We start from the raw sequence: 20,759 nt of genomic DNA, 5'->3' as shown, positions 1-20,759 counted from the left end.
TGAAGGGAAAAGAGGGTGAAACATGTTGTTTCTGTTAACCAAGGCCTTAAGCTAAACCATGCATCTAGCTAAGACTATGGGATGTTTACAGTGTACTGTGTGTTATCATCTCTTTATCTAGAACCCTAATGAGAGTAGAATAGACTAGAATATAATAGTTGTAGAATAGAGTAAAGCAGAGCAGAATAGAGTAGAATAGAGTAGAGTAGAATAGAGTAGAGTAGAATAGAGTAGAGTAGAATAGACTAGAATATAATAGTTGTAGAATAGAGTAAAGCAGAGCAGAATAGAGTAGAATAGAGTAGAGTAGAATAGAGGACACATAGAGTGCTGAATACATGTTCTCTGTGTCTCGTCCTCTCAGAATGGCTACACACCCCTCCACATAGCTGCCAAGAAGAACCAGATGGACATCGGGACCACCCTACTGGAGTACGGGGCGGACACCAATGCTGTGACCCGCCAGGGCATCAGCCCTGTTCACCTGGCTGCACAGGGGGGCAGTGTGGACCTGGTCTCTCTGCTGCTCACCAAGAACGCCAGCGTCAACATGGGCAACAAGGTAACACACACACACACTGTGTATACACAGCACAAACGGTTCACTATACTACATTCACATAAACACATACACACACGCACACACACTCTCACCTGGCCTCACAGGAGGGTTAACTTATGTGAAAAGGATAATTGTATAACTCATAGGCCTTAAGACCGGACATCATCAACACTGAAACTAACACACTCATACTACTGTTCACATACACACATGCACAACCACAGACACATGTGTTACCAAAGGCGCATACACCAATGGCCAGGCTTTTCAGAGGCTGATTTAAGCCCACTGATATGAGCCTAGAGGGCCTGTGTCATCCTAATGAGTTGAAGGCAGATGACACTTCTCAGTATAGCGCCGTCTTTAGCATGGCGGATCAGACCACAGCTGAGTCTCTCATTTTCACTGACACTTTTCACTGAGTTCAAAAGGAGCCACTGGATTTACCAAGTCCTTTAAAAACAACCTCCTAGCTAGCTAACTATCCCTGTGACTCTTTAAAATCAACCTCCTAGCTAGCTAACTATCCCTGTGACTCTTTAAAAACAAATATGAATAAAGAGCCATTGCTTTGACATGGCTATGATAACCCCCGGCATGGAAAATGAATTCTAAATGTGTGTGTGTGTGTGTGTGCGATTGCGCCTATCTCTTTCAGAGTGGTCTCACACCTCTCCACTTAGCGGCGCAGGAGGACAAAGTCAACGTGGCGGAAGTCCTGCTCAACCAGGGGGCGGACGTCGACCCCTCGACAAAGGTGAAGGTCACGCTGTTTCCACGGCAACCACAGGGAACAGACTATCAGAGTGAAAGCCTGTGGGACAGAGAGATGCCCTTGATTTCAACTCTCCTTGTCAATGATAGACCAGGGGTTGTAGATGGTTAATTCATGTGTTTAGAATAGTGATAAAGACCCACAACACAATGAAGTTACAGACATAATGTATTGATGTTGCGTGTGTGTATGTATTATCTCCACCATTCTATACACTGGTCGATAAAATGTTGAAGGAAAGATAAACACCTGCCCCCACACACACTTGACTGCAGCACTGTGTTCTCAGGTGTAGGATGAATAAAGGATTAGAAGACACCTGAGTGGCAGGTGTTTGTGTCTGTATGTGCGTCACTACCAGTAACCTCCCCAGCTTGATGCAGCAGGCTGCCCATCGGCTGCTCACGTTCACTAGACAGGGACACAGACAGAGAGAGATCTGCAGTAGCACAAGGTCACACACTGTGTTTTGCTGGCAGCACACTGGTTTACAGCCAAGGCTGTTCATTCATTCATATTTTCTATCAGGTGTCTCCATTAGAGAAGTGTTATGATGTTCTTGTTGTATAATAGGATTTTTGTGTCACACTTGTGTAAATGTTATGTTAGTTACTTCCTGGTCACACAAGGGCTATGATGTCACAGGACGAGAAGTAAAAAGCTTACATCTTCCTTTCTTCTCTCTCTCTCTCTCTCGGTTCCTTGTCCTTGGGTAAAACAGATGGGATACACTCCGCTGCATGTGGCTTGTCACTATGGCAACGTGAAGATGGCGGACTTCCTCATACAGAACCAGGCCAGAGTTGATGACAAAACAAAGGTAAACTGAAAGTCTGTCCCATGTGGTGTTCATGTGAGCTGAACTTATTTACCTTTGTCAGTTTGTGTGTTTTTCGCTGGCTCTCCCTAACACTCTCTTTGTTTTGATACCACTCCCTCCTTCCCCGTCCCTCACTCCCTCTCTCCCTCCGTCACTCTCTTGCTATCCTCCTGTTTATATCTTCTCCCTCATGTTTTCACTTTGCATCCCCTTTCCCCACTCCCCTCAATTTCTCTCCATCTCGTTCTTCCTCTCACTATCATCCCTCCCTCTCGTTCTCTCTGTCGCTGTCTGCAGAACGGCTACACGCCCCTCCACCAGGCGGCGCAGCAGGGCCACACCCACATCATCAACCTGCTGCTGCAGCACGGAGCCTCTGCCAATCAGCTGACCGTGGTGAGTGAGGCATGATGGGAAAACCTGCTGTCTCAGCAGCTCTCTTCCAGAGGCCTGGATCAGCAGGGCTACACAGAGCAGCAGGACACATACAATAGTATACAGTACATACATAGTAATGGACACACAGACACAGACACACGCACACACACTAAAAACAGACTTCTACACAGAAACACACACACATACATATACAGTATCATTGTACATTCACAAAGCACAGAAATACACACCCACACACAGCACTAAATACACCCCCACACACAGCACTAATGTTGCCACACTAACAAAGTAAAAACAAACACATATTATAACCTACATCATTTCTTTCCCCCCTCTTCGCAGAACGGGAGCACAGCCTTGTCCATCGCCTGTCGTCTTGGTTACATCTCAGTGGTCGACACTCTCAGGCCAGTGACTGATGAGAATCTGACCTCTGTGGTAAGACGCCATGCCATGTCTGTCTGTCTGTCTCATTGGTCTGCATATTTAGGTTTCTGTAGGTTTGTTTGTCTGTCTGTTTGCCTGCTCGTCTATGTAATTTAATGTGGACCAGTGGGGCCTAACCCCAATGTTACAGCTTGTCTTTGTCCAGTGAATATTGCTTCTGGCGCTCAATTTGACTGTAACTCATGAAATGGAGAGTCCACTCACCTGGCATGAACACAGGCCTTTATCTCAACTGACACCGCAGCGGTGGAAGACTTGATTTGTGTTCCATTGCTGTACAGGTAGTAGGTGTTGATCACAGGGTCACACCCAAACAGTAGGCCGGGTACCACTCTTGAGGCAGTTTGCAGTGCATAGCATGCTGATCTCTGCGTGTGTGTTATGGTGACGCAAAGCAAACGGTCGATCTGCATTCCTAGTGGATGAAAAAACATGTCAATCCAGACTAGTGGTCTGTCTCCATGTACAGTATGTGTTACTGTCATCTGACCATGTGCTTGCAGTTCACTAACCTCATGTGTGTATCTGTGTGTGGGGATCTGAAAGTACATAATAAATGAATAAACAGTTGTTTATTCCTCTGATGACATGGGGCTGAATCCTAACATGAAGTGTGCACATTGTGTACAACTCAAACCTTGACATCACTGGATGAGTTACTGTATGCATATCTCAAATTAGTACTTGGCCCTGAAACGGTATACAAGAGTAACTGCATGTGATTCCAGGAATGTTCTCTCACATGCTTAACTGTGTGAAAAGCCCAGGTTGAATATCCTGATGCTCCTCAAATAGATCTGTCGACGTGTCAGGAGGGATTTAATAATAGTGACCCCCAGGGCCAATCAGGGGCCACTGGGCACAGTAGCATTCATTTGCATTATTCATGCCGGACTCTTTTATCAACAGACTGCGACAGAAAAACACAAAATGAACATCCCCGAGACCATGAACGAGTTTCTGGACATGTCTGACGATGAAGGTATGAGTATGAGTGGTTGATATGACTGTATCAAAACTTCGCTGACAACCTAAGCCGTGCATTACCCCATAAGCTGACAGTGAGTTGACCGGTTGGGGTTAACCTGTGTTTTGTGTATTCAAGGCATGTGAATCATATAGTATGCGTGGCTGCATCTCATATTAGTGAAAGTGTGCCATTTGATGCCTTATTAATATTCCATTAACTGTATGTATTCAAATCACACAGCTAAGGCTAATGCGCCGGAAATTCTCAATGACGACTGTATTTCAGATGTTGACGAAGGTATTTGCCCCATTTTTCTACGCAGTAGTTTTGTTTTTGTTTCACTCTTTTCACGTAACCCCATTCCTTCACCTGCACCTCACCTGTTGGAAAGCTAACCATCTCGCCATCATTGCTGATTCGCTGCTTCACTGACTGTCCGCTGTTGCTAGGAGTTTGCCTGGCAATCTGGAACACGCTAGCCAGAACCCACCTCTTTCTCTCTGCTTCCTACACTGAAATGCAGCTTTCTCTGAGTATCTTGTTTGATCCACATATCAGTAGTTGATGTCAGCAAATGTAAATCAGCAGAGAAAGTAAGCCTCGGACACAAATGACATTTGTGTTTGAGCTTTTGGACTTTTATTTTGCTTGTGATAAGATACTGTTGGTTTGGTGTGACTTATCCACAGTCATTCTGGTTACACTGCATGTAGCTAAGTATTCGAGCCCTAGAGCAATTTGTGCTTTGAGGGACAGGCCTTCCTTTTACATTTTATTTTTTACATATTAGTCATTTAGCAGACACTCTTATCCAGAGCACCTTACAGTTAGTGCATCTTAAGACAGCTTGGCGGGACAACCACATATCACAGTCATAGTAAGTACATTTTCCTTCAATAAAGTAGCTATCAGCAATGTCAGCTATCAGCAATTCCCCTAGAAAAGGGGAAAAAAGTGAGAGTGTCAGTTCACAAGCCTTTTTTGGGGGGGGGGGGGGGGGGTTATCGAAGAGACTTTTTGACGAGGTAGGGTTTCTGGTGTTTTCAGAAGATGGGCTTCCTATTGTAGTAAAGATGAGTTTCATGGTGCTTTTAACTTTGTTGCCACAATACCATGCATGGTAGTTACATGGTATTTCAATATCTTGGGTAAAAATACAGTAATAAATTACTATACATTACTTGTAACTATACAGTTACACTACTTGTAACTAGTAAAGTGTGTGGGACAAGTGTTGCTACAGGTTACCGGTCTCAAATTGCACTCTTATGCTGACTGTTTGAATACCAATGTATCAATAGTTGTTAGGAACAACTTTGTTATTCATTGCTTCAAAAACACTGGGTGACAACTGAAATGCACTGCAAAAGAGTGAAATCTAAGCCAGACTAAATAGCTTATATTGAGTGATAATTCGTTTTTTTCTTATCAAGCTAAATTATCCAATGTCATTGGCTGTTAATATTTATTTTTTTTATCTTAAAAAAAGGCTTAATACAAGAAATGTATCTTATTTCAAGATATTTTTCAAGATATTTTACCTTAATATATTTTTTTAATTTTTATTTAACCTTTTTAACTAGGCGGGACAATAAGACAATATAAGATATTTAATCTTGCTTAGATTTCATTTTTTTTGCAGTGCATTTCAGTTGTCACCCAGTGTTTTGGAAGCAATTAACAGACACTACTGTAAAATGGATACATTTGTCCATGGAGTGTTGCTTAGGTAACTGTAGAGAGGGGTGTGGAGTTTCTGTGTCAGATGATACTGCTGGACTCAACAAGTTCCACACACTCACCTGCTCACTGATCAGAGGTAGTGCTTACGGTGTCTACATCGGGGCTGATAAACACACACTGCAATGTTTACTGCTCTCCATGTTCAATGCTTTCCACATTGTAATGGCCTCTCATACAATACTGTAATGCTATAATCAAATTGGTAACAAATAGTTTACCTCATGTCAGCTGTTGAGGTTATCCTCACAGTTTACTACATTGCTATATGGCCTTAGGTGTAAGATTGACAGAGGCAGATATGGTCCCATGTGGCAACGTTTGTAACACATGGCGCTTGCAATGCCAGGGTTGTGGGTTCGATTCCCATGGGGGACCAGTACATAAGAGCACAAAATTGTATGCACTCACTACTGTAAATGGCTCTGGATAAGAGCATCTGCTAAATGATAAAACATGTAATGTAAGCTAAATGCTGAAAACCTATCGTCTGGGAATGTGTCATTGACAGTCTTACTGAATAATGGCGTTACATTTGACCATGCATTACACCAGTAATCTGTCACAGTGCATGCCATCTCGCTTATGGAGGGCAATCCAATTGGCCATGACAGGTCATTCCTGTCCTGCTGTAGTCAGTGCAGTGGCATGCTGATCCCACTACGCATTCCTTAGATCACCCTGTCTAAAAGAGATCACTAGTCATGATTTTAGAGGAGTAATGGTTTAGGGAGGTACAGTGGGGAAAAAAAAGTATTTAGTCAGCCACCAATTGTGCACGTTCTCCCACTTAAAAAGATTAGAGAGGCCTGTAATTTTCATCATAGGTACACTTCAACTATGACAGACAAAATGAGAAAAAGAAAAAACAGAAAATCACATTGTAGGATATTTTATTTATTTATTTGCAAATTATGGTGGAAAATAAGTATTTGGTCAATAACAAAAGTGTATCTCAATACTTTGTTATATACCCTTTGGCAATGACAGAGGTCAAACGTTTTCTGTAAGTCTTCACAAGGTTTTCACACACTGTTGCTGGTATTTTGGCCCATTCCTCCATGTAGATCTCCTCTAGAGCAGTGATGTTTTTGGGCTGTTGCTGGGCAACACGGACTTTCAACTCCCTCCAAAGATTTTCTATGGGGGTGAGATCTGGAGACTGGCTAGGCCACTCCAGGACCTTGAAATACTTCTTACGAAGCCACTCCTTCGTTGCCCGGGCGGTGTGTTTGGGATCATTGTCATGCTGAAAGACCCAGCCACGATCAGTCGTCCTGGTCCCTTTGCAGAAAAACAGCCCCAAAGCATGATGTTTCCACCCCCATGCTTCACAGTAGGTATGGTGTTCTTTGGATGCAACTCAGCATTCTTTGTCCTCCAAACACGACGAGTTTAGTTTTTACCAAAAAGTTATATTTTGGTTTCATCTGACCATATGACATTCTCCCAATCTTCTTCTGGATCATCCAAATGCTCTCTAGCAAACTTCAGACGGGCCTGGACATGTCTGGCACTGCAGGATTTGAGTCCCTGGCGGCGTAGTGTGTTACTGATGGTAGGCTTTGTTACTTTGGTCCCAGCTCTCTCCAGGTCATTCACTAGGTCCCCCCGTGTGGTTCTGGGATAATTTTGACCCCACGGGGTGAGATCTTGCGTGGAGCCCCAGATTGAGGGAGATTATCAGTGGTCTTGTATGTCTTCCATTTCCTAATAATTGCTCACACAGTTGATTTATTCAAACCAAATTGCTTAGCTATTGCAGATTCAGTCTTCCCAGCCTGGTGCAGGTCCACAATTTTGTTTCTGGTGTCCTTTGACAGCTCTTTGGTCTTGGCCATAGTGGAGTTTGGAGTGTGACTGTTTGAGGTAGTGGACAGGTGTCTTTTATACTGATAACAAGTTCAAACAGGTGCCATTAATACAGGTAACGAGTGGAGGACAGAGGAGCCTCTTAAAGAAGAAGTTACAGGTCTGTGAGAGCCATAAATCATGCTTGTTTGTAGGTGACCAAATACTTATTTTCCACCATAATTTGCTAATTAATTAATTAAAAATCCTACAATGTGATTTTCTGGATTTTTTTTTCTCATTTTGTATGTCATAGTTGAAGTGCACCTATGATGAAAATTACAGGCCTCTCTCATCTTTTTAAGTGGGAGAACTTGCACAATTGGTGGCTGACTAAATACTTTTTTGCTCCACTGTATATGTAGGCTACTTTCTTTGAGAGACAAAAAGATGAACCAATTATCCATTTTGGGGGGCAGTTTTGGTCCACCCATTTGGATTGCAGCCATATTTCCACTGTCCACCCCCCTCCTCAGGAAAAAAACCTAGTGGGTTGTTCTTCAAAGACTCTTTCTCTGGTCATTCTCCCCAAACTGTTTATCCTGTGTCCTAAAATAAGTATTTGTTTACATTCTGGAATACACTCAGATTACTGCGCAACAGACAAACCACAAACATTATTCAAACGCGACCTCTCTATCCCTCTGCCACTGTGTTTTCGGTGCAATTCGGCCTGAATTGACGGAGATGCTATCCGGACTGGTGGACTTTCTCTCCAAATCCAATGCTATGAGCTTTAGCTGAGCCGACAAGCAAAGAAACCTCTTATCGCGAATTTAAATGGCTTCTACTTTTACTTTTTCGCTCAGGGATGTGCTCTACCCGGAAAACTCCGCATAGTTTAAACTTTGTTTGCAGCAAGAGACGGAACGGCAGCGGCAGAGGTGCAGTTGCAGCAGTTACAGTAGGCTTTCGGACAGTCCCTGGCTGGAAGGACAGACAATCGGGACAGTTCGATTTCGAGTTCTTTCAGCCGCAACCACATGAATGGATTAGATTTTTTTTACGCCTCTCGTCTCTCTCTGGATTTATTGGTGGGAGTTAACTGTTCTGCAGATAATTAGAAAATAAAGACAAACACGGGAATATAATAAGAGTGGTGACGGACATGGCTGTTTTTCTATGTAAGTCATAAAGGCCATATTTCATGGAGAAGTGCTGTCGAATGGAGGTGATACAGGGAACTGGTGCATAAAGCCATTTCGTACGCAATCGAGTTATTGTAGGCTACAGCGTAGCTGAGGCGGGAGAGAGCCGTGTGTGAGTGAGAGAGAGCTGGGAGAGGGAGAAGAGAATCGCTTGCTTGCTATGACGTACAGTATAGCCTTCAGTACTGCATTGGCTTTGAAAAACATTACTCACCTTTGACGTTCTACAGTCAGTGTGTGAAAGCGAGCGTGTTTGAAGGAACCAGTGTTGCAATGTAGCAAAGCGCTGTAACGACATTGTAGCCCATCCGAGCAAAAGTGCGGCATTATCTGAGGTACTGGGGCTGCCGGGGGAGGGGCTGCGGTGGAAGATTGATGTGTTGCAGGCTGGGGTCGGTCAGAAGGGGGAAAGGGGATACATTGTCGCGGAAAGGATTGCTGTTTTTTTTCACCTTGATAATCTAGGTGCTCTTGCTGCTTGAGTTCTGCTAGCGTCTAATTACACCCAGCGCTTTTTGGCCTGAGTGTCAATACAAACTGCGTTTTGTTTTACTGGACAGAAGAGCTATGCTGCAAGTAGCTTTTGTCTATCTCCAAGCTAGTGGACTTCGTTAGCCTATGAATAGATTGTAACGGATTTCTTACCATGTCATTCATTTCAAGTAGCCTAGACCTATGAGTGTTGATGCTGCTATTTAGCTTCACTATAGCCCAATGAGTAGCCTACCAACTGAGCATAGGGCCTAGTACTCTGGCCCACTAGTTATCAGAGTGACACTGATTAATTATCCAAGGCCTGTTATAATGAAGTGGTGGTAAGATTTTTCTAGGAGTACTGTAACACTCTTCTTGCTCGGATTGCCTTTACAGTAATGATTGGGGACTTTTCCACCAGGTGAGGATGCAATGACCGGCGACACTGACAAATATCTGCGGCCCCAGGACCTCAAGGAGCTGGGGGACGACTCTCTCCCGCAGGAGGGCTACATGGGGTTCAGCATTGGAGTCCGCTCAGCGAGGTATGTGACACTCTTATGGCATTATATGCTCTTGACCGCGATGTCATGTTTGGCATTGCCAGTGCGTTTGTTTAGCCCATATACACAGGTTTAAGATGTGCTGATATGTTGATGATACTGTATGGGAGCAGTGAAATTGTAAGAAGTTGTGGTGAGTTAAGTGTCCTTCATAGAAACATATGTAATGAAGATGTAATAGAGATGTTATTACCACTTGGTTCAGCATGTTTGAGTATTTTACGGGCCATAGAATGACTATTGATCAACGTCACTGATACCTACACGATACCTACACCTATACATATGGCCTTTGGTCAGATATGTATACGTTTTTGCCCACTACAGTATTCAAAGAGAGGATGACCAGCTGTAGGCGAAGAGTTGAGTACCCAGTAGAAAACTGGCAAGCTTGGGTGAAAATACATAATCACATTAGATCAGTATTGTATAACCCACAGCACATCATTGGCCATCTATTGTGGAGCCCCTGACAGCTGGCAAATGCATGAGGATGGTCGACTGACTAAAAACAACGACGGTGTCAGGAAGCAGCACACTATGGGGAAAAACGGCCTTAAAACAGAACCACTGTTTTACAAATCAAGAAAGAGGAGTTAGATCCGCTTTTAGGCTGTAATGGATGGTGTGAGATGTTTAACACATCATTTCAATATGAAGCGTGAACTCATTTCAGCTGTTCCTGGTTTGATGAATCAAGTCCGGGTGTTTGAATAAGGCTGTGTCACTTTTATCATCTCTAGAGAAGCTTTCGGAACTTCATGTCACCAATTCCCAAAGCCATGTGACAAATGTATTGACGGCTGCTTAGTCAGTAAAAGTTAGTGATGATGTCTAAATCAAGGACTTTCTCTGATAACGTTTTGCATCTATAAACTATGTTACCATGCACTATCCTGTATACTGTGCTATGATACACCTGTGCCATTATGCTGTTATTTGAATCGCAAAGTTAACTGGTTGAATATGTGTGGTGAAAAGATATTGCTGACATGATTCTTTGCAGTGCTGGAATTGTTCTGCTTTTGTATTGATTGGTTAATGTATGGTGCCGAGCAGCTGCTTTCTTTTCCCCTTACCTTTCTGTTCATGACATCGGCCTTGCATGGTTTGCTCTCGGACTGGGCCACACACTAGTCTATACACACTCACATACATTCGTAAAGTATTCAGACCCCTTCCCCTTTTCTACATTTTGTTACGTTACAGCCTTATTCTAAAATGGATTAAATACAAGTATTTAACCCCTTTGCTATGAGACTCAAAATTGAGGTCAGGTGCATCCTGTTTCCATTGATCATCCTTGAGATGTTTCTAAAAGTTGATTGGAGTCATTGGACATGATTTGGAAAGGCACACACCTTTCTATATAAGGTCCCACAGTTGACAGTGCATGTCAGAGCAAAAACCAAGCCATGAGTTCGAAGGAATTGTCCGTAGAGCGCCGAGACAGGATTGTGTCGAGGCACATATATGGGGAAGGGTACCCAAAAAATGTCTGGAGCATTGAAGGTCCCCAAGAACACAGTGGCCTCCATCATTCTTAAATGGAATAAGTTTGGAACCACCAAGACTCTTCCTAGAGCTGGCCACCCGGCCAAACTGCACAATCGGGGGAGAAGGGCCGAGAACCCGATGGTCACTCTGACAGTGCTCCAGAGATCCTCTGTGGAGATGGGAGAACCTTCCAGAAGGACAACAATCTCTGCAACACTCCACCAATCAGGTCTTTATTGTAGAGTGGCTAGACAGAAGCCACTCCTCAGTTAAGGCACATGAAAGCCCGCAAAATGGCACCTATAGGACTCTCAGACAATGAGAAACAAGAGTTTCTGGTCTGATGAAACCAAGATTGAACCCTTTGGCCTGAATGCCAAGTGTCACGTCTGAAGGAAACCTGGAACCATCCCTACGGTGAAGCATGGTGGTGGCAGCATCATGCTGTGGGGATGTTTTTCAGTGGCAGGGACTGGGAGACTAGTCAGGATTGAGGGAAAGATGAATGGAGCAAAGTACAGAGAGATCCTTGATGTCCTTGAGCCCCAGAGTGCTCAGGACCTCAGACTGGGACCAAGGTTCACCTTCCAACAGGACAACAACCCTAAGCACACAGCCAAGACAATGCAGGAGTGGCTTCGGGACAAGTCTCTTTATGTCCTTGAGTGGCACAGCCAGACCCCGGACTTGAACCCAATCGAACATCTCTGGAGAGACCTGAAAGGAGCTGTGCAGTGACGCTCCCCATCCAACCTGACAGAGGTTGAGAGGATCTGCAGAGAAGAATGGGAGAAACTCTACAAATACAGGTGTGCCAAGCTTGTAGCGTCATACCCAAGAAGACGCAATGCTGTAAGAGCTGCCAAAGGTGCTTCAACAAAGTACTGAGCAAAGGTTCTGAATACTTGTGAACATGTGATATTTCAGTTTTGTTTTTTACATTTTATAAATGTGCAAAAATTTCTAAAAGCTGTTTTTGCTTTGTCATTATGGGGTATTTTGTGTTGATTGATGATGGGGAGGGGGGGAAACATTTCATCAATTTTAGAATAAGGCTGTAATGTAACAAATTATGCAGAAAGTCAAGGTGTCTGAATACTTTCCGAATACAGACACAGAAAGAAAGAAAGAAAGACTATAAGCCCAGGCTTGGAGCATACCCCATGCAAAAGCAGAGCATCAATGTCACATGAAAATAAAAACACCTCTCTGCTTGGACGTTTTCAAAATGCTTTGCTCTTCACCACTCTTCTACTTTCCTTTTCCTTTTTTTTTCTTGCACTCTCTGTTTCTCACTCTAGCCCTAGGATCAGGTAAGAGCAGAAAGCACATTTCACCAAACATATTCCCCTCCCCTGACTCATCCTCTGTGCGTTGTGACTCCATGAACCATAGTCAGTCTTTCTGGTATACTTTCTCTGAGTTTTTTGGTGACTTTATTTGGGGAAACTTTTTCGACCTCACTAATATTTTTCATCACCTTATTTTCTCATCAGTCAATATAAACCCCTCATCATTTGCAAATAAACCAAGTAATATTTAATACAAGTTATGAATAGAGTACATTAGAAAATGAATGTGACTGTTTTGTGTTATGTCTTTATAATGGCAGGTGCTTTGGTTAGAGTTGATTAACCCATCTTTTTGTATGGTGTGGTTCAAGGTGACACCCTTCCCTTTGTAATTTCTTTGAAGGTGTCACTTTATGTAACTTCCAGGGATCAATATGTTTCAGTCCATTTTCAGTCAGTAACAATCAAACAGTACTGCAGTATTGCTTACAAAGGGATTGGAGATATTATAATCCTTAAAATGACACATTCTGGTATGCAGAGATGGAAACCTCAAGGCCTTAATGGCTTATTGTCTAAAAATCCCGCATTGACTTATGACAGACACGTACACACACACACACACTTTACCTTGGATCTATCTGATGAATGACAGAGCAATCATCCGCACAACCAACTCTTTAAACTGACACAGATAAGCAAATGTTAACTTTCTTTCCAGATCAAATAACACATGTAGGCTATGTGGAGAGACAGTAAGAGTGAAATAGAGATGGTGAGAGAAGGCAGAATGCATTGAGGGAAATAGGCATGGCAGTGTTTAGAATAGCAACGAGGGAAGGGGTGAGGGACAGAGGCAGATTGATCAAAGCGACTGAGAGGCATGAAATGGTACAGAATGAAGCCGGAAGGAGAGAGTAAGGGAGGAGGGAGGGAGGGAAAAGAGAGGAGACTTCTGGTAAGTGCACCCATGAAAATGTAACTGTGAAGCAACTCTGCACAAATAAAACAAAATGGAATTGAATTGGCAAGAGAAAGATTGGGGGAGAGGAGGAAAGAGATTAAGGGGTACTAAAGAGGGAGGGAGGAGAATTGTGAAGAGCAAACACAGGCATCAACACAGAGAGAGTAGGCAAAGCAGGTTTGGGATGCCAGACCATTCAGGCTGAGTAGAGTTGCTTAGAAACTTCAGCTGCAGTGCTGAATAAAGGGCTTCTCTCTGTGCTGAATAGCATGCTCACTCAAACACGCTGAGCTCTGCGTTTTTGCTCTCTCTTTCTCCGCACACAGTTCATACGCATGGGCACACAGACAGAGTGCAGTCCCACACTCGTGACTAGGTTAAACACACATTTATTCTAAAAGAACATGGCTACATTGTTTAAAGGCCCAGTGCAATCAAAAACATGTTTTCCTGTGTGTTATATATATTTCCACACTATGAGGTTGAATAAATAATTCTCTGAAATTGTGGAAATTCTGATAATGCTCTTTTAGTGTAAGAGCTGTTTGTGTAACGGCTTTCTTCGGTAGAAGTAGAGTCGGACCAAAATGCGGCGTGTAGATTGCGATCCATGTTTATTTAAACTGAAGCAACACGAATCTAAATACAAACACTACAAAACAATAAACGTAACGAAAACCGAAACAGCCTAATACTGGTGCACATACACACAGAACAAGGACATCAAGACACTAAGGACAATCACCCACAAAACACCCAAAGAATATGGCTGCCTAAATATGGTTCCCAATCAGAGACAACGATAAACACCTGCCTCTGATTGAGAACCACTTCAGACAGCCATAGACTTCACTAGAACACCCCACTAAGCTACAATCCCAACACACCACATACAAAAACCCATGCCACACCCTGGCCTGACCAAATAAATGAAAATAAACACAAAATACTTCGACCAGGGCGTGACAGTTTGAAAGACCAATGAGCTTTTTGAAAGACCAAATTTCTGCCTGTTTTGGTCGGACAGAGTTTTGGCCTGCCTGGTGACATCACCAGGCGATAAATTAGTTAATAGACCAATAAGAAAGTTCCAAACCTCTCTGTCAATAACAGCTAGTTTTTCGCTCAGATGTATTTTTTTTTACACCCAGACGACTCAGAATTTTATTTATCCCACTCAGACCACTCCCAGACATTCCTAGCAAAATTCTTGATTGAGAAATTGCTCTTTGCTAACAAGCTATTTTTGTTACTGTTTGACCATTTTAATTAAAAACAATCACATTAAGGAACTTAATTGTTAACCAGAAAGGATTTTTAAAGGATAGTTGGATTAAAAAAAAAACAGCTGCGTTGGACCTTTAAAACAATCAAGTAAGAAGAGTTTGAGAAAAAGCCAAAGGGGAGCAACCAACTGCATTCAGTCAGTATGTCTGCAACACCAGGAACACATCACAGCACAGCTGAGTGCAGTAAGACCGAGAGGACCATCATCTCTGTAGCACCCAAACTAACACAGATAAATAGTACACATTTGGTGGGTGCTTATATTTGTCATATTTCAAACGTGCAGGTGTGTTTTGCACGTGCAGGTGTGTTTTATTACGGATGTGTGAATTGCCTGCCGCCCTACCTGCCGATCCAAGTCTTTTGAGAATTTAAAGACACAGAACTTTGCCCATCCTAAAACAAATATTTAATTGAATGAGCTACATTACTTTAACTGAATACAAAATAGGATACTTCAAAGTAGTTTGAGATTATTTTTAGGGACCGTTACAACTAGATCTTTATTTAATAACCATAACGAATCTGGATGTTTTAGTTATTGAATTGAGTTAGTTCCAAACTCTATGTAGTGTATAGTTACCACCTTATTGTTTGTTAGAAGATCAAAAGTGATTGTTCATCCAGTGTCCTCTCTGAAACATCTAGTCGGGCTCTATTTGACCTCTTATGTCTGTGTTCGTGATAAACAGACACACCTACAACTCCTTTACCTCTCTCTCGCTGTCTCTCTGTTAAAACTGACTGACCTCACTCTCATTTCCATCTCTGAATAACTCCTACCTATCCGTCTATCCCCAGCTGTGGGACTCTAATCTTGCTCTGCACTATATACGGTACGTTGTACAGTCCAATTCAGTTCCCTGGAGGTTGCATGTAGTAATGGATTTGTTTTACTTTTGCTTTTCTTTTGGTTTGGGCCTGCTGTTCATTGTCACCCGCTGTGTTGCGTGGTAACATTTAAACACCCCAGCCTCCGCTCCTTCAGTTCGGATAGGTCCAACACCCTCAACCGCAGCTCCTACGCGCGAGACAGCATGATGATAGAGGAGATCCTCGCCCCGACCAAGGACACGGTACGTACTCCTAACATTCCTTTACCCCTTTCTTGTATCTCTCTTTCTGTGGTCTCTCTCTCGGTTTCTCTGTGTCTGTCTCTTTCACCTCTCTTCTCCTTGCTCTGTTTCTGGGTATTGCATGAAACGATTAACATTTTTATGTGAACTCTGAGATGGGGTCAATGATGGATTTGGCCTCCCCCAGGATTGTGGTAACAGTTTATTTCCAGTGCCTATTTTTGTATTTTTTGTCAATTTGGTTTATGTTGGGCACTTGTAGTGCTGAGTCCATGTAAGACATTTTCTGTAAGAGCTGTTTCAAACTTCCCTGTGGCCACTGAAGGTTTCCAGCTGCCTTGGGAAAACCAAACTGCAGTGTCCTGATTTGTCCTGTTTTGGTGATCACTGTGCAGGATCTAAAACAGGAACATTAACCTGATGTACCGTAAATAATATTTGCAACTTCACTGACATCATGTTCGACAAACAAATTCCCAGGATTCGCGACTATAGAAAGCGAAAATATGCACAACTTCCACCACCTCTCTTGCAATGTAAGCAAAGATGTTGGGTCAAAGAGGAGCCTTGTATTGGAATGCGTGTAAAATCTTGTTTTCTCAAATAGTAAAACATTTGTTTCCTCAAACTTGGTCGTAAAAACTGATTAAAGCGACGTGTCCTGTGCTTTTTCCACGGCTTGAGGCATCATAGAACGATCTGTCGTTTATCTGTTTCATTATGATGATCACATGTTGCATTCTTGGTGTTTTGTGATGTTTGTGGCACAATCAGATCTACTTATCAGAAATAAGGTTGTCTTTATGAAACCTTAAAAGGCCACTCTTTGCTAAAGACAATCTTGTGGTAAAAGCTACTGCAACATCTTCTCCATGTTTGAGTTGTTAGCCAATGACTGCCAACTGGGCACACATTGGCTGAATTGAAGTTGTTTCCATGTAATTTCAATGAAATTACGTTGAACCAACGTGGAATAGACAACGTGTGCCCAGTGGGTAGGGACTGGTAGAAAAATCTCAAGGCTCTTCAAGTCCCAATTGTGATTTCTCATCTGCCCTCTAAAGCTTCAGAGTGTCTGTAAAGACCTGTCCTACTTGATTGACCCTCTCAATAAGGTATATGATGACATCAATAGAGGGTTACCTCGCTCTGCTCATGCTCTATGACCATCTTTCTGGTTTCAATCATGTTTGTTTGTTTGAGCTCTGAAATTCTCATTCCATTCATTGGTCCTCATCTCAGTGAGGTAAATAGTAGTTTATTTTCCCATGCGACTTCTGGTCACTGTAAATTCCCATGATTCATTTTTATACAAACAAATTATTGTTTCATTTGGACTTTTGCCACTTGTTGTGGTTAAATGGATCATCCTATTTTGCATGTTTCATTGAAGTGATGTTGAATGTTTTAGATGACAATAACGTGTTTCTGTGAGAATGTATGAGTCCTGTTAGATCACTTGTCTGTAAGGGTAAGGTGTTTTATTCTCTTATTGTGTGTTAGAAATGTAGACGGTCACAAAAGGTATCACTTCTTCTGTCTGTCTGTAGATCAGTGAGTGTCACCGTCAGGTTAGGTCGTAAACCATTAAGTCTCCTTCACAACTCACCCAGTGACCATCCTCCTGCATGTGCTTTTTCACAGCACCTGGCTGTAACCCGGGACTACGATGCAGAGTGTCTGAGGCGCTACAGCTGGACCCCAGACACAATAGATCACAGTAACACTGTGTCCAGCCCCATTCACTCAGGGTAAGAACCAAGCCTCTGCCAGCCAGTCTGACACCCAGCCACAGTTAGCTCTAGCCATGCCAGACTACAGCTAATCCAGACACAGGAGAATGTTACTCTTCATACTCCATTTCACCAGCCCAAGAAAGACCCAGCTAGCAGTTGTCTGCAGTGAAATACTGTTATGAGGTTTTCCTTTCTGCAGTCTGTTGTGAAATTTTCATTTGCTGAGCCACAGGGATGAATAGTAATGAACTTGCACTGTAGACTACATGATTTAGTCTTATCAGAAATGTACTTGACAGTCCAAAGTCCTGCCCTGGGCTCAGTACCGATGGAAGATACCGTGTTTAGGGTTTTGTCAGGGCTCATGTACTGGGGTTGAGTGAAAAGATGACGTCTTCCTTTCTAGTTGCTTTAATTTGAATACAAGCTAGGCCAATCGCTGTTGTAAAAGTGAACTTTGGTCTTTCAAATGAACCCTGCAGTGTTTGCTTAGAATTTCATGTGAAGTACATATGATGAAGTGTATGTGCAGGAATCTGTCTTCTTCTTTTTGTTATACTGTCCTTTTTCTGTTATCTGTTATGCCATAAGCGTTTATTCATTTCTGCCCCTCCCAATGCCCTCCATTTTTCCAGTTCTCTTTGATTTCAGTCCCACCCTTTTCATCCTCTCCTTTGCCTTACATGACGAAATACGTCAGACCCTGACAAATTAAATTGATTGTGCTGTATTACTAAATCAAGTTTTTTGCCTCCTGCACTGTTTTGGTTTTTATTTTGCAGCTTGTCCTCCCCGCTCCCTCAGTATGACTCCAGGTGATGATTGTGTCTGGTGATGTCACCGTTTCCACCATTTCCTCTTTGCTCTCCGTGCTCGTGTCATCTGTGCGGTCTGGTCTCTCATCTGCGCTGTGTAGCTGTAGTACTAGTGATGTGTTTGGGATTTTCTCACTAAGGTGCCTCTGACATTGCATATGTGGATAAAGCCGCTCGAAAATGTATGAGCAGGCCTGCCGAGTGAACACAGACAATGCCGAGCTTAGGCAAACATACAGTACTATGTAGGCAGTCAAATACTCCACTGCACTGTACATAACATTGTGTATGGTGTTAGGTTAGAGACTATTCCTGTAACAGCTCCGCCAGATCAGCCATGTACAGTATCTTTATTATAGTGCCTTTATCTTAGGTAAGGTTTTATGGCTTTATTGCACCTAAACAGCTGGCATACTATACGAGGCATTTCACTTTAGCATTCCCTTGTTTCCTCTACTAATAGCTTACTAATACCGGTGCCAGTTTCCACGATTCATGGGATGCCCAAACTGCATTTATTTATCAGAATGTAACACGTCATGTATTAAACACATTCTTTCATTTGTGAATTAATTTAGTTTCTACTTGGGGTGAAACATTTGTAACAGTGTTTAATATCAGTCACTAATCACTGCTTCAGAGGGATTGATCTTGGCAGGAAGTTCCCCTTTACCCTCTATTACATCACCTCTTAGTTCTTTACAGATTCAGTGTCTTAAAGGTTGTTCTAAGACATTGTTAAGTGTCAGAGGTGAGACCTGCCAAGTTTGAGAATTCGAAGCACCATATCCTATCTCTGTCTCTCTCTCTCTTGTATTTTCTTTCAACTCTCTCTTTTCGGAGTGTTTGGGTGTAAGGTGGTCACAGCATGGGATTCGTCCGTCTCACGTGTCATTGGTTATAGCCTCTCTCTCTTTTCCCACTTCCTGGTCTAATATTTGTATTTCTGCGCCGGCAGATTCCTGGTCAGCTTCATGGTGGATGCCCGTGGGGGGTCCATGAGAGGAAGTCGAAGCAACGGCATGCGTATCATCATCCCGCCCCGGAAGTGCACGGCTCCCACCCGCATCACCTGCCGCCTGGCCAAGAGGCACAAACTGGCCTACCCCCCACCCATGGTGGAGGGAGAGGGCCTGGTCAGCCGCCTGGTGGAGGTCGGCCCCGCAGGAGCCCAGTTTCTGGGGTAGGTTTTTCCTTTCCCGAAGCCACGGAACTCTATTTCATTTTTGCTCTTTGAATGTGAAGATTCACCATTTTGGCTCTATGGGGGCTCTGAACTAGCTCTGGGTGTTCTGCTCCCTTCTAGACCTGTGATCGTGGAGATTCCTCATTTCGGCTCCATGAGGGGAAAGGAGAGGGAACTGATCGTGCTGAGGAGCGACAACGGTGACACATGGAAGGAACACCAGTACGACTGCCATCCAAGTGACATCACAGACATTCTCAACGGGATGGACGAAGGTACGTTACACACAGGTCAACATTGCTAATGTAATTGAAGACCCTCTCTGACACATCCAATCATTCCTTCGTCATTCACACATACATAACTTATTGGATATATTCCTTCATCCATCCATGTTTGTTAATGTGTTTTCCAACAGAACTGGACAGCAATGCTGAGCTGGAGAAGAAGCGTATCTGTCGGATCATCACCAGGGACTTCCCCCAGTACTTTGCGGTGGTGTCCAGGATCAAGCAGGAAAGTAACCACATGGGTCCAGAGGGCGGGACTCTGACCAGCCTGACCGTGCCCATGGTCCAGGCCTCCTTCCCACAGGGGGCGCTCACCAAAAAGATACGCGTTGGCCTGCAGGTCTGAACACCAAGTCAATCAGTTAGCTGTAATGTTTAGGAACTCCTTTAGTCTCTGTTTTGTGTTATGCTTTGACCTAATTTTGCAACGTTTTGGCTAAGAGCATGGTTTTGATTCATGATGAATTGACTACTTTCATTCTATTGCAATAACATGACATTCTTGTAAACGATAATGGCTTTTCTCAGTTCTACAGGTATTATGCTAATTTAAACAAATGAGAGAACATTGATTCACTTCTTTCATCCCTCGTTTCCCCCTTCCCTTCAGGCTCAGCCCGTCCCAGATGACATGGTGAGGAATCTCCTCGGCAACAGGGCCACCTTCAGCCCTATCGTTACTGTGGAGCCCAGGAGGAGGAAGTTCCACAAGCCCATTACCATGACGATCCCTGTACCGCCCCGATCGGCAGAGGGCCACCCCAGTGGACCCAGGGGAGACTCCACCCCCTGCCTGCGCCTCCTCTGCAGCATCACAGGCAAGTCCATGTTCTGAACAACCTCTGTGGCTGAGAACATACCTCTATT

General features: G+C 43.4%; 1 protein-coding gene across 50 annotated transcripts in view; it reads left to right on the top strand.

The window, feature by feature from the left end:
* The window catches only part of LOC110529831 (ankyrin-3), a 163,084-nt gene that overhangs the window by 116,507 nt on the left and 25,818 nt on the right, over positions 1-20,759 (top strand). For 12 of the 50 annotated variants that reach the window (XM_090241533.1, XM_090241756.1, XM_090241753.1 and 9 more), the window contains exons 18-33: positions 365-562; positions 1,221-1,319; positions 2,059-2,157; positions 2,455-2,553; positions 2,899-2,994; positions 3,913-3,985; positions 4,214-4,270; positions 9,608-9,731; positions 15,763-15,865; positions 16,930-16,980; positions 17,510-17,616; positions 18,384-18,416; positions 19,375-19,599; positions 19,723-19,877; positions 20,021-20,232; positions 20,503-20,710. In XM_090241533.1, the coding sequence (XP_090097659.1) occupies positions 365-562; positions 1,221-1,319; positions 2,059-2,157; positions 2,455-2,553; positions 2,899-2,994; positions 3,913-3,985; positions 4,214-4,270; positions 9,608-9,731; positions 15,763-15,865; positions 16,930-16,980; positions 17,510-17,616; positions 18,384-18,416; positions 19,375-19,599; positions 19,723-19,877; positions 20,021-20,232; positions 20,503-20,710 (1,939 nt within the window). The remainder of the gene's footprint in view (positions 1-364; positions 563-1,220; positions 1,320-2,058; positions 2,158-2,454; positions 2,554-2,898; positions 2,995-3,912; positions 3,986-4,213; positions 4,271-9,607; positions 9,732-15,762; positions 15,866-16,929; positions 16,981-17,509; positions 17,617-18,383; positions 18,417-19,374; positions 19,600-19,722; positions 19,878-20,020; positions 20,233-20,502; positions 20,711-20,759) is intronic. The other 38 variants (XM_090241652.1, XM_090241763.1, XM_090241695.1 and 35 more) reach the window with 11 other exon arrangements.

The sequence above is a fragment of the Oncorhynchus mykiss genome, chromosome 1 (genome assembly GCF_057628025.1).
Source record: "Oncorhynchus mykiss isolate SJ-2025 chromosome 1, ASM5762802v1, whole genome shotgun sequence".
Taxonomy (NCBI): domain Eukaryota; kingdom Metazoa; phylum Chordata; class Actinopteri; order Salmoniformes; family Salmonidae; genus Oncorhynchus; species Oncorhynchus mykiss.
Note: the sequence above shows the minus strand (reverse complement) of the source record. Positions and strands in the feature narration are given on the sequence as shown.